The following is a 10,787-nucleotide window of genomic DNA, read 5'->3' on the forward strand; positions in this document are numbered from 1 at the left end:
TTTCTTCAAAACTTCGGAGTTTGGTTTTGAATTCTGCAAATGTCATGTTCTCATTGGTATGCACCACATGAATTGTAAATAGCTTGTAACTTTCTGGCAGCCCCTTCAAGACCATTGCGATAAGTAGACCATCTGCCATTGTTTCACCTGCATTTCGCAATGATGTGATGGTGGTCTCAGCTCTTATTATGTAGTCCACTATGCTTTCTTCGTTTCCCTTTTGAAGAGATGTTAGCATGGTGTACAATTTATAATCCTGGGTTTTCCCTTCCCAGCATAATATTCTCAATATTTTCAGAGCTTTTCTTCCGTCATTTGGCGCATCTCTCATTATTAACGAGAGGCTTTTATCATCAAGAAGTTGTATCATTTCAGCATACGCGTCCGCATTTTTCATTTCATCATTTTCTCTCTCGGCTTCAGTGGTTGGTCCTACCAGCACTGTCTTCTTTAGCCCGATTAGATAAAGATGTCCCAACATTTTAGTTTCCCAGAGTTCATATTTAGCTTCATCTCCGTCAAATGTCAGTCGAGGTAACCTACTTGTTCCTCGTGGATCCATGTTGCTTTTTAGCTTTTTCCGCTAATCAGCAGTCCGTGAGCACACTGTCCTTCGCGACCTTCTACGTGGTGGAAACTGACTTATCTTCGAATGACTCCTGGGCCCATAACCTGTTGAGGTGGTTGCAGCTCAACGTTGCATTCGTAGGAAGAATTGACGGAGAATCAGTTGTCTTTTAGCCAAAACTTGGCGTGTTTAATTTCCATCGACATGCGGATACATCCTCTCTCATTGCTGTCTTCACAGGCAATCCGACAAATCAAAGTCATCAAAGTCAAACAAGAAGAAGTAATAAAAGTAGCACTTTAGACAATTAAATCCCATCCTGCCATTTTGTGGCGAAAAGTTAATATGTCAATAATAACAAGCAATAGGAGCATTATTTCCACATCAACTGAGGACACATTTATGAATACAAAACATTTCCTCCACCATTTCTCTCAACAAATCCCCCTCCCAGAACTTCACCATCCAGCTGTATGCTTCCATCTGGCCCAGTTTTGCACAACAAGCCACTGTAGTACATTCTGTTTTGCCCCAAATAATCAAGAACTTGTGTTATGTTCCCTAGCTGATGTAAAGAACATAAACAACAGCTAGGTCGTGGTTGTACTCGTACACCTTGTATATCTTTGACACCTCTTCAATGAATGAATACAACACTCCCATGTGGTGAACAGATGTTCAGGCCAAGTAAACCAAGGATTACGGGTATTGCATAATCTCTTGTTTTATCATTTTAAGAGTTGTATCAATTTTGTCCACAAGTATTTTTTTATATATAAATTTATCGTGACTTTGCTCGTACCTCAATTTACTCTCATCGATTTTTGTCATCAAAATGGATTTAAACATCATGAATCCATTTCCTTCCCTAGAAAAACAAACATGAATTTTCTCAAGTGTTTTCACAAAAAACATAGCTGTACCTGGTAAAATATAGCAAGTTTTCTGAAGTGTAAGTTAAAAGACACACACTATAGCAGATTTGTGCACTGGTGTGCCTTAAATCAGGCTTGGCCCACTAAGGAGGAACCTGGAATTAATTGGGTTTATGAGCATTGTGTCCATGCTCTGTATGGGTGTTGCCATTTTGCATTTGTGAATTTGACAGTCCCACTCAGTAAAAAGCAGAAAGTGCATTGTATAATTGAGTTTGTTTTCCCTACTTCACCAACGAGGCTGTGTCTGACGCTTATCCATGATTTAAAACGACCAAAAACAAGCAAAAAAAAAAAAACGATAGTCTGCTCGTATTTGAATATAACTTGTGAGTTGGTGCAATCTTAAGTCAAGACACCACTGCATTTTGAGACGGGTACATGACGTAATGTTAAATATTAGTTTTGCTGATGTTTCATGAATTACAGGATTGTATCACCGTATTTCATAATTTACTTAACTCAAATGGGCATAAATGTACCTGCACATTGATATACGTGTATCTGTTTAGCAGTATGTTCTGTCTAGGCCCGTAATGAGGAATCAAATTAAGACCCCAAAGTGGTTGGACAGGGCCCTCTCCTTTGTTCTTGAATGGGGACACTCATAATAAGATTATAGTATGAACAGCCCCTCATTGCTTTAAAGCAGCTAAGAGTATTTTATTAATGGTGCCTAAAGACGACATCACTTGCAGTATAAGTACGGTACTTAGCTTTCCTGCTTAGACTATGACCCTTGGTATAATTTGTGCACCACTCTAGTAAATCACATATACAGTAATAATCCCTGCATACCTTCTTTGAGATACTCCCAGTGCAACTTTGTGTTTTCTCTGGTCTCCAGAGCTATGGAATTGCTTACCATTCAAAAATTAGAAAGGCCACTTCAGTAGAAATGTTTAAATCTGCATTGCATGCCTTTAACGTGATGCACCCCAATGTCTACAACACACATCTTTTGAGATTTTTGTTCACGTGAACAGTTAATAAAAAATCAAGTGCAGTATAAAGAGAATATTGTATAAATCCCCTTAGACTACTTTCATTGAGACAATTATAATGGGGTAGTGGGAGCAAGGCATTAAGTGATAAATTTTGCTTACAGACCATGCAGAGACTTGATGATTTCACTTGCTATAGTAGTGGCTGGCAAGAGCTGACATGAGTAGAAGGTCAAAGCCAAGGTCTGTTGCCAGACAATACATGATGAAGAAAGAGCTTAGGGTGTTTTCAGTGCACCCGTGTTGTGCCATGTGTAGCCCCAGTGTCAGCTATGCTTGGGATGCAGAATCTTGAAGGTCAAGTTTAGGATTGCAGGGGCATGTCTGGAAAGGGGCAATAGATAAGTAGACTTTAATCCTCAAATAACGAGTGTGTGTGGATACCAGATATTGAATTTTATTTGATGGGGGGGGAAAAAATACTACAAGAAATGGCATTATAAGGTCATTTCAAAACACTTGAGTTTAAGACTTGCATGCTTGTCTGAAATGTTCATGGACTGCAGACTAGACTGAGTCTATAGGCTTCAGCCTGGAAAACATTGGGCCTCTTTGGGCTCAGCAGGGACCCATCTTGTCAAGCACAAACACACAGATTTGCACGTACAAGCACTCACACACAACATAGTTGACTTTTAATGTTCCCCTGAAGGCAGACCAGCTTTTGAAGTCGGCAATCGTGATTTAGTTGGCCGGTATGTCTGCAATACCAGTCAAGGGAACGAGACATGATCACAGAATGACATTTAATTGTAAGTTTTTTGGTCGGTGCTTGATATTTTATTTCTATTCTTGGAAAACAGTATTTTCTTGTCAAGTATTTCATGGTGTGGAATCCCCATTTCTAATGCCACCAAGGCATGCAAATGATAAAATCCAAGTATCAAGTATTTAAAATTGGAATTGTTAAACATTAATTCCTGCAAATAATAAAGTAAGCCATTAAATGTTTCTTCCTTTCAAATTTGAATGCCATTTTCCACTTTGTGGTACTGTATTACAATTCAATGAAGGTGACATTTGAAGGCTTACTACAGCCTGGAGGAAAGTGTTTGGTGCCATCTTCTGGAGTAAAAAGAGATGAACGAATGACTTGATCAGAGTACAATTGCTCCCAAAATATATACTGTGTAATAAACTACTGTATACTGTAACTATGTAACAAGTATCAAACTCAAAATATTTGCCATATTTTCGAGCAAGAATGCCAAATGTAACAAAAGCGGCTATACTAGTATATAATAACATGTATGTCATCAGTATTGATCACAGCCTGGGATAGATTTGCACGGAGTATTCAAAATAAATAAATCCTTACAAAATAAATTAAAGTATGTTGGACTGGTGGCTGTTATATGCTCTGATGCATTACTCTATTAATGTTATTTCATTGTGCATTTCAATATTCCTTTCCAATAGTACTTTTTTTTAAACAATGTATGAAAATTCCAGTCTACAGTAGGCGCTTGTTTGCATACTAAGGGTTAAGGCGTCCAGTGTGCACAGGTGTCTCGCCATTGTGAACGAAGACCAGCGTTTGAAAACGGGAATTAAGTTGATCCTAACTGTAAGTCAGTCGACTCTTGCCGCCCCTTGCGGACGAAGCACAGTAATTGTTGGAGTTGCACGCAGCAACGCTAATCGCTCTGTGTGCCATAATTAACGTATAGTGAGGGTAGGTGATTGAGAGAGTCCGTATCCGCCGCTCTGTGGTATCGGACAGTAAGTAGTTTTTATATACTTTCTGGACTTTTGAGTTTCTTTTTCCTCCGGTGGGATTTATTTTTCTGAGTTAAATCCCACGCGTTTTAACGCACGCTATGTGGTGGATGCTGTTTCCGCGATGGATTTGGTTTCTTCTCGGACATTTTTACACTTTTCTGCTCTATATGGACAGCGTGGGGGCAATGCCGATGTCCGTGGCCAAAGTGGTGTACTCTCACGCGGGTCTGTGCCCCAATGAGCTGAATCCCAATTTATGGGTGGATGCCATGAGCACCTGCATCCGCGAGTGTGAATCTGACCAGGTGGGTTCTAGTCGAACTGTCTGTCTGTCTGTCTGCATTGACAATGACCGTGACAATAGAAAAAAAAAAATCTCAGTATTACAGTAAAACTACAACATCGCGAGGGTTCAGAGTGAAAGGAGCTCAATGATTTGCATGTATAATTTTACGTGTTCATAAGTGAGTTGCAACATGTCATTGGTTACTTTCTTGTCACTAGTTAACATTTGGCATTCCTAGGAAATATGCTAAACATATATAATATATAACGTGCACCATTAATAAATAAAGAGAAAGTTTGCGTTTTTTTTTTTTTTTTTTTTTTTTTTTTTTTTGCAGTTAGACAATGCCCTTATAGATATGTACACAATTAAAAAATATATAGGATACATTTCTTTTTAGCAATATGTATACATCAGAGGGGGGGGGGGGAAATAAACAGATCAAGCTAAAGCATCATTTGTACAAACTAACATAAAACATATACCGTAATTTTAGGACTTTAAGGCGCACCTGACTATAAGCCACCACCCACCAAATTTGATACGAAAACAGCATTTGTTCAGACATAAGCCGCACTGGACTACAAGACGCAGCTGCCCTCACTGTATTTTGGGATATTAACACCTAAAGATATTAAATGATAACACTTTATTTGACAGCAGCGTTATAAGACCAAATGAACAACCATGAATCTTTGAACCAATTGGTTGCAAAGCTTTATTGCTTCACAGTGGCGCCACCAGGGGGTGGCCACGGCCACCCCTATAAATTGTTTGGCCACCCCGCTTGCCAGTATATCGTTAGATTGTTGTAGCATCAGTTATGCATTTCTTCCCAAATGAATGCATTTATTTGGTTTTGTTAAATGTAGGGCTGTCAAATTTATCACATTAACGGGCAGTAATTATTTTTTTTTAAATTAATCACGTGAAAATATTTATCGCAATTAACACATTCGCGGCACGACTCATTCACCCATTGCCGCAAACAGCCTACAATAGCGCCATTTTACTTCTATACAGAGATAAGAGGCAGTGTCAAGTGAGTGGAGTAGATAAAAGCATTCATTGGGGCCGTGCTTTTAATTGGCAAAAGCTTTGTCATCTCTCCCACAGCAACTATAAATATTGTGGGAAGTGACCCTGTAGTGTACCCAAGGCAGAGAAGATTTAGCATTTGCAGCAACCACACACAGTCATGGTTGCACCACTTCCCATCATGCATTTGGGCAGAACAGTTAAGTCGCTACAGTATCATTTACTGAAAGCTCAACAAATACACTAGATGGCAATATTTAGTCACAATATACAAACTCACATATATCCTTTAAGAATTACAAGTCTATCTATCCGTGGATCCCTTTCACAGAAAGAATATCAATAAAGTTAATGCCATCTTGTGGATTTATTGTTATAATAAACAAATACAGTACTTATGTACAGTATGTTGAATGTATGTATCCGTCTTGTCTTATCTTTCCATTTCAACAATAATTTGCAGAAAAATATGGCATATTTTAGAGATGGTTTGAATTGCGATTAATTACAATTAATTAAATATTAAGCCGTTATTAACTCGATTTAAAAAAATTTTTTAATCGTTTGACAGTCCTAGTTAAATGCACACCTTATGCCTACTATATACATAACACAATAAAACAGAATTGTTGTGGAACTCAAAATGTTGACTGGACATTTATGGACTATGCACATTAAATCATTAGTAACATCAAATATTTCACAATACACCAAAGTATATCAGTAGCCGTGTCCTTAAGTCTTTCTGATAGTTTTCCCCTGACCTTTTTACTGCAATACTATAATGAAAACCTGAAATTATGGCTTTTAGTTTTGGCCACCCCAAGATTTTAAGTGGCCCCATCTGGCCACCCCTACTAAAAATTTCTGGAGGCGCCACTGTTGCTTCAAGAAGCTTCATTTGGCCATCACTGCTCCCTTGGGGGAGACAGTCAACCTCTGTTGCCACCTGCTGTGAACACCGTTCTCGTCCACCATGCCTCCTAGCATGCATTGCAGCGCTACAGATGTAAATAACAATCAAAATTCATGTTCTGCACTAATTATTTCTTCAGTTACTGTTCCAGTTGTTTCATTAGTTGCTTGTTATGGTATTTGATAACAATTTATTTGACAGTGGTGCTATAAGACTGTCATAAGACCATCATAATTATGACATTGCCATGAGCATTAATGAATGCTTATGACGGATGTCATTTTGTGTCATCCGGCAAATTATCTCACTTTTGAATGGATGCAAAAGATCCGAGCTGGACATAAATGGAATTAGTGACATCATTTGTCGGATGACACTTAATGATGTCTGTCATAAGCGTTCATTAATGCCCATGATAGTGTCATGCCATAATTATTACGGTCTTATGGCAGTGTGTTGACGCCACTGTCAAATAAAGTGTTGCCCATTAACCCAAATAAATCAACAAATAAGCCGCACTGCACTATAAGCCACAGGATTCAAAATGAGGGGAAAAAAGTAGTGTCTTATATTCCAAAAATTACGGTACAATAGTGTCTGTGACAATACAGTAAAAGCTGAATGATGCTGATTAATTAATTAATGTTAAAAATGCTTAAATGAAGACACATCTAAAAGTATGTATTCCTATCTATCTAAACGTTTACTGTTTACAGTTTTTGTTTAGTTGAGTGGACTAACTTAATTTGACAATTTACTCACACGATTACATTCACTGGTTGCAGAAATGTTGTTTCTCACCCTCCTAGGACTGTGAGACGTTTGAGAAGTGCTGCCTCAATGTATGTGGAAACAAGAGTTGTGTTGCTGCACGCTACATTGACATCAAGGGAAACAAGGGGCCCATTGGTATGCCCAAAGGTGCTTCCTGTGACAAGTTCATGTGCTCCCAGCAAGGCTCTGAATGTGACATCTGGGACGGGCAGCCTGTGTGTAAGTGCCGGGACCGCTGTGAGCGAGAGCCCCACTTCACATGTGCATCTGATGGCATGACTTACTATAACAAGTGTTACATGGATGCAGAAGCGTGCTCCAAGGGTATCTCTATCTCTGAGGTCACCTGCAGGTAACATGTTAAGTATTTTCAATGTTTTCCAATATCCTTTGGTTTGTTGGGGTATTTTTTTTTCTGAGATGATTGAAAAAAAAACAATTGCGAAGAGCTACTAACAACATATAAAGACGTTTTTGGTTGTTGTGTGTACTCGTGAGGATGTGTTTCTAAAAAAAATCTGTGAAATAATAGTTTAGCAAAGGCAAGCTCTGGCATGTCATTAGACTATGCAGGTATACTTCATGAAGTGATTCTGCATTTTAGTTTCAGCATGTAATAGCTTTAAACAGTTGATTAACTATGTTTCCTTTTATCTACGCTTACAGGTACCATCTGACATGGCAAAACACCAGTCCAATCCCAGATGAAACTACTCTCTATCCAACCACAGCTCTTCAGACCACCCTGCCAGCTGATATCCAGACCCCTACCATACACAGCAGCCCAACTCAGCAGGCTGTGTTTGTGGGTGAGACAGCCAGCTTCCTGTGCGAGGTGACTGGGAAACCGCAGCCAGAAATCACCTGGGAAAAACAACTGAAGGGCAAAGACAACATCATCATGCGACCTAATCGTGTCCGAGGGAATGTTGTAGTTACCAACATTGGTCAGCTTGTCATATACAACGCGCAGCTTCAGGATGCTGGAATCTACACTTGCACTGCCAAGAATGTGGGAGGAAGTGTGTCTTCTCACTTCCCTTTGGCAGTAATCAAGAGGGAGGCTAATGGGAAGGAAACAGAAGGAAATAATACTAATCTGCCCTTCCCACCTGCAGAGTGCTTAAAAAGTCCAGACACCGACGACTGTGGAGAAGAAAGCATTAGCTGGTACTATGAATCAAGCAGGAACAACTGCTTCACCTTCACTTACAGCCAATGCAATAAGAATCGGAACCATTTTGACACCTATGACACCTGCATGGTGTCATGTGGAGGAGAGCTGTCAGCTCCTTGTAGCCTGCCAAGCCTTCAGGGGCCATGCAAGACCTATGAACATCGTTGGGCCTACAGCAACGCCCTCAAGAAATGCCAATCCTTTGTCTACGGAGGCTGCGGGGGCAACGAGAACAACTTTGAGTCCAAAGAGGCCTGCGAAGGGATGTGCCCCTTCCCCAAGAACCACAATTGCCAGGCATGTAAACCTCGTGCCAAAATGGTGGCAAGCTTCTGCAGGAGCGACTTCGTTATCCTGGCACGGGTCACTGAGCTAACAGAGGAGCAAGAGTCAGGTCACGCTCTTATGACAGTGGAGGAGATTCTGAAAGATGAGAAAATGGGTCTTAAGTTCTTTGGCAAAGAACCTTTGGAGGTGACTCTGTTAAATATGGATTGGAACTGCCCCTGCCCCAACATCACAGTAGCCGAGAGTCAGCTCATCATTATGGGGGAGGTTCACAATGGAATGGCCGTACTGCAGCCGGACAGTTTCGTATGCTCCTACAGTGCCCGTAAAGTCCGGAAGCTGCGTGAGATTTCCCACAAGAGAAGCTGTAGTATGCTTAAGGAGTTGCCTGTTACCCAGTAAGGACCCACGAGTATCAGGTTGACTGTATTTGCAGAAACTAATCATGAAAATGAAGAACAGATCATATCCCAGACTTTATACAAGCTAATTAAACTAATATTGGTTATACTATATTTGACATAATTAATATTAGAGCACTCTATAATTGTTAGCGTCATATTAATGTGTTGTTCCATATTTATAACCAATAACGGATGTGAAGCCTCAGTTTTATCTACCAGAATCAATAAGCTCTTTGGTTCCTTTAATATGGAATCATTTACAGTACAGGATATGTATGTGAACTACTTTATATTTATTTTTCTTCTATTTCTTAGAGAGCAGTGGATTCCGTATAAACATCAGAATGTATTTCTTGAGTGAATGGAGATCATTTATATATTTTCATGTTATCGCTTATATATTATTGTCCATTAAAATGGAAAAAACTGAATAAAGATGATTAGAAAAAATATATTGCGGTTAATTGTGTTTTTTACGTACAAACACTTTTTAAGAAATTGAACAACAATTAGAACACGTTTATTTCCTTAATTCCGTTAAACTTTCAAAGATTATAGATTCAAAGGCCACAATTTAAATAATTTCAAGTTGCCATCAAACAGAGAAGATGGTACGAGGGGGGAAATCACAGCTTTAAACACCACCACCACATTCAGATGCACCCATGAGATGCGATACAACTGTCAGGTTCCTTGGGTCAAGCCACTTCTGAACCTGAGCTGTGTGCTGTTGGAAGCATCTCAACTGGACGAAGAAGAAAAAGGACTGCACTTTTGGCTGATGGTCCAAAGTTCTCTTTTCTGATTGCCAGCAATCCTATTTTCCCAGCAAAAACAAAAGTAAATTGTTCTTTCTTCACTGTATTGCTATTATTTTGAATTCCTTTTTTTGTGGGTTTTATGAGATAGAAGCCCAAATTATGTAAACATAAACCATGTACTTGAAATCCATTAAATTACAAATGCGGAATCTCTAATCTATGAAAGTTTTGCTTTTTTTTAATGAATCATTGAAATAAGTAAACTTTTCCAAAATGTTGAAAAGCATCTCAAAACTGACTGCTTTAACTTTAAAGCTTGAACTTTGACGGCACCAGTTTTTACTGGAGTTTCATGTAAAGTTGATCGTGAAAGCAGTTCATGTTCTGTCTGAGATTGATGTCTTTTATTTCACACTAAACGCACACACTGAGCCTTGTCTAGCCTTCAAATCTGAAGCCGGTCACATTCCAGCCCAGCTGTGAAGGCCTGTGGAGCTGTGTGTTGTGTTGTGTCTGGGTTTGGGGCCCTCACATTGCACACACCCCACTGGCCATCCTTTGGCCTTGTGCGGCCCCTTTCATGTGCTAGAGGCCAGGGTGAAGGGGAAGAGGAGGAGGAGGAAGAGAGGGATGTTGGGTGATTCACTTGGGTAACATCTGTGTTCAAAGGACACAATGGAAAGGAATAGATCACATTAACTTGAGATGGATATTAGATCTTTGTCTAGATTTATGTTCAATGTTTGAGCGAAATGTTGTCGATAAAGTGATTAGCGCCAGCCATGCAAATGGGGACCAACATAATCTTCCTCTTTCATAGCTTTCGCCTCTGAATGTTTATCCCCTTCCCCCAATGTCTTTAAGTCCCCCACGCTCAACTCTTTTCCTATCCCGTCTACCCACTTATTCCGTCA

The 10,787-nt window shown here is 39.6% G+C and overlaps 1 protein-coding gene across 1 annotated transcript; it reads left to right on the top strand.

Annotated features, from left to right (window-relative positions):
• Positions 1 to 4,152: 4,152 nt before the first annotated feature.
• On the top strand, positions 4,153 to 9,470 carry wfikkn2a (info WAP, follistatin/kazal, immunoglobulin, kunitz and netrin domain containing 2a). Its single transcript, XM_057817199.1, has 3 exons — positions 4,153 to 4,534; positions 7,279 to 7,595; positions 7,910 to 9,470. The coding sequence occupies exons 1-3, from the start codon at positions 4,328 to 4,330 to the stop codon at positions 9,108 to 9,110; spliced, it is 1,725 nt and encodes a 574-aa protein (XP_057673182.1). The 5' UTR covers positions 4,153 to 4,327; the 3' UTR covers positions 9,111 to 9,470.
• Positions 9,471 to 10,787: the final 1,317 nt, after the last annotated feature.

Source organism: Corythoichthys intestinalis, chromosome 16, assembly GCF_030265065.1.
Source record: "Corythoichthys intestinalis isolate RoL2023-P3 chromosome 16, ASM3026506v1, whole genome shotgun sequence".
Lineage (NCBI taxonomy): Eukaryota > Metazoa > Chordata > Actinopteri > Syngnathiformes > Syngnathidae > Corythoichthys > Corythoichthys intestinalis.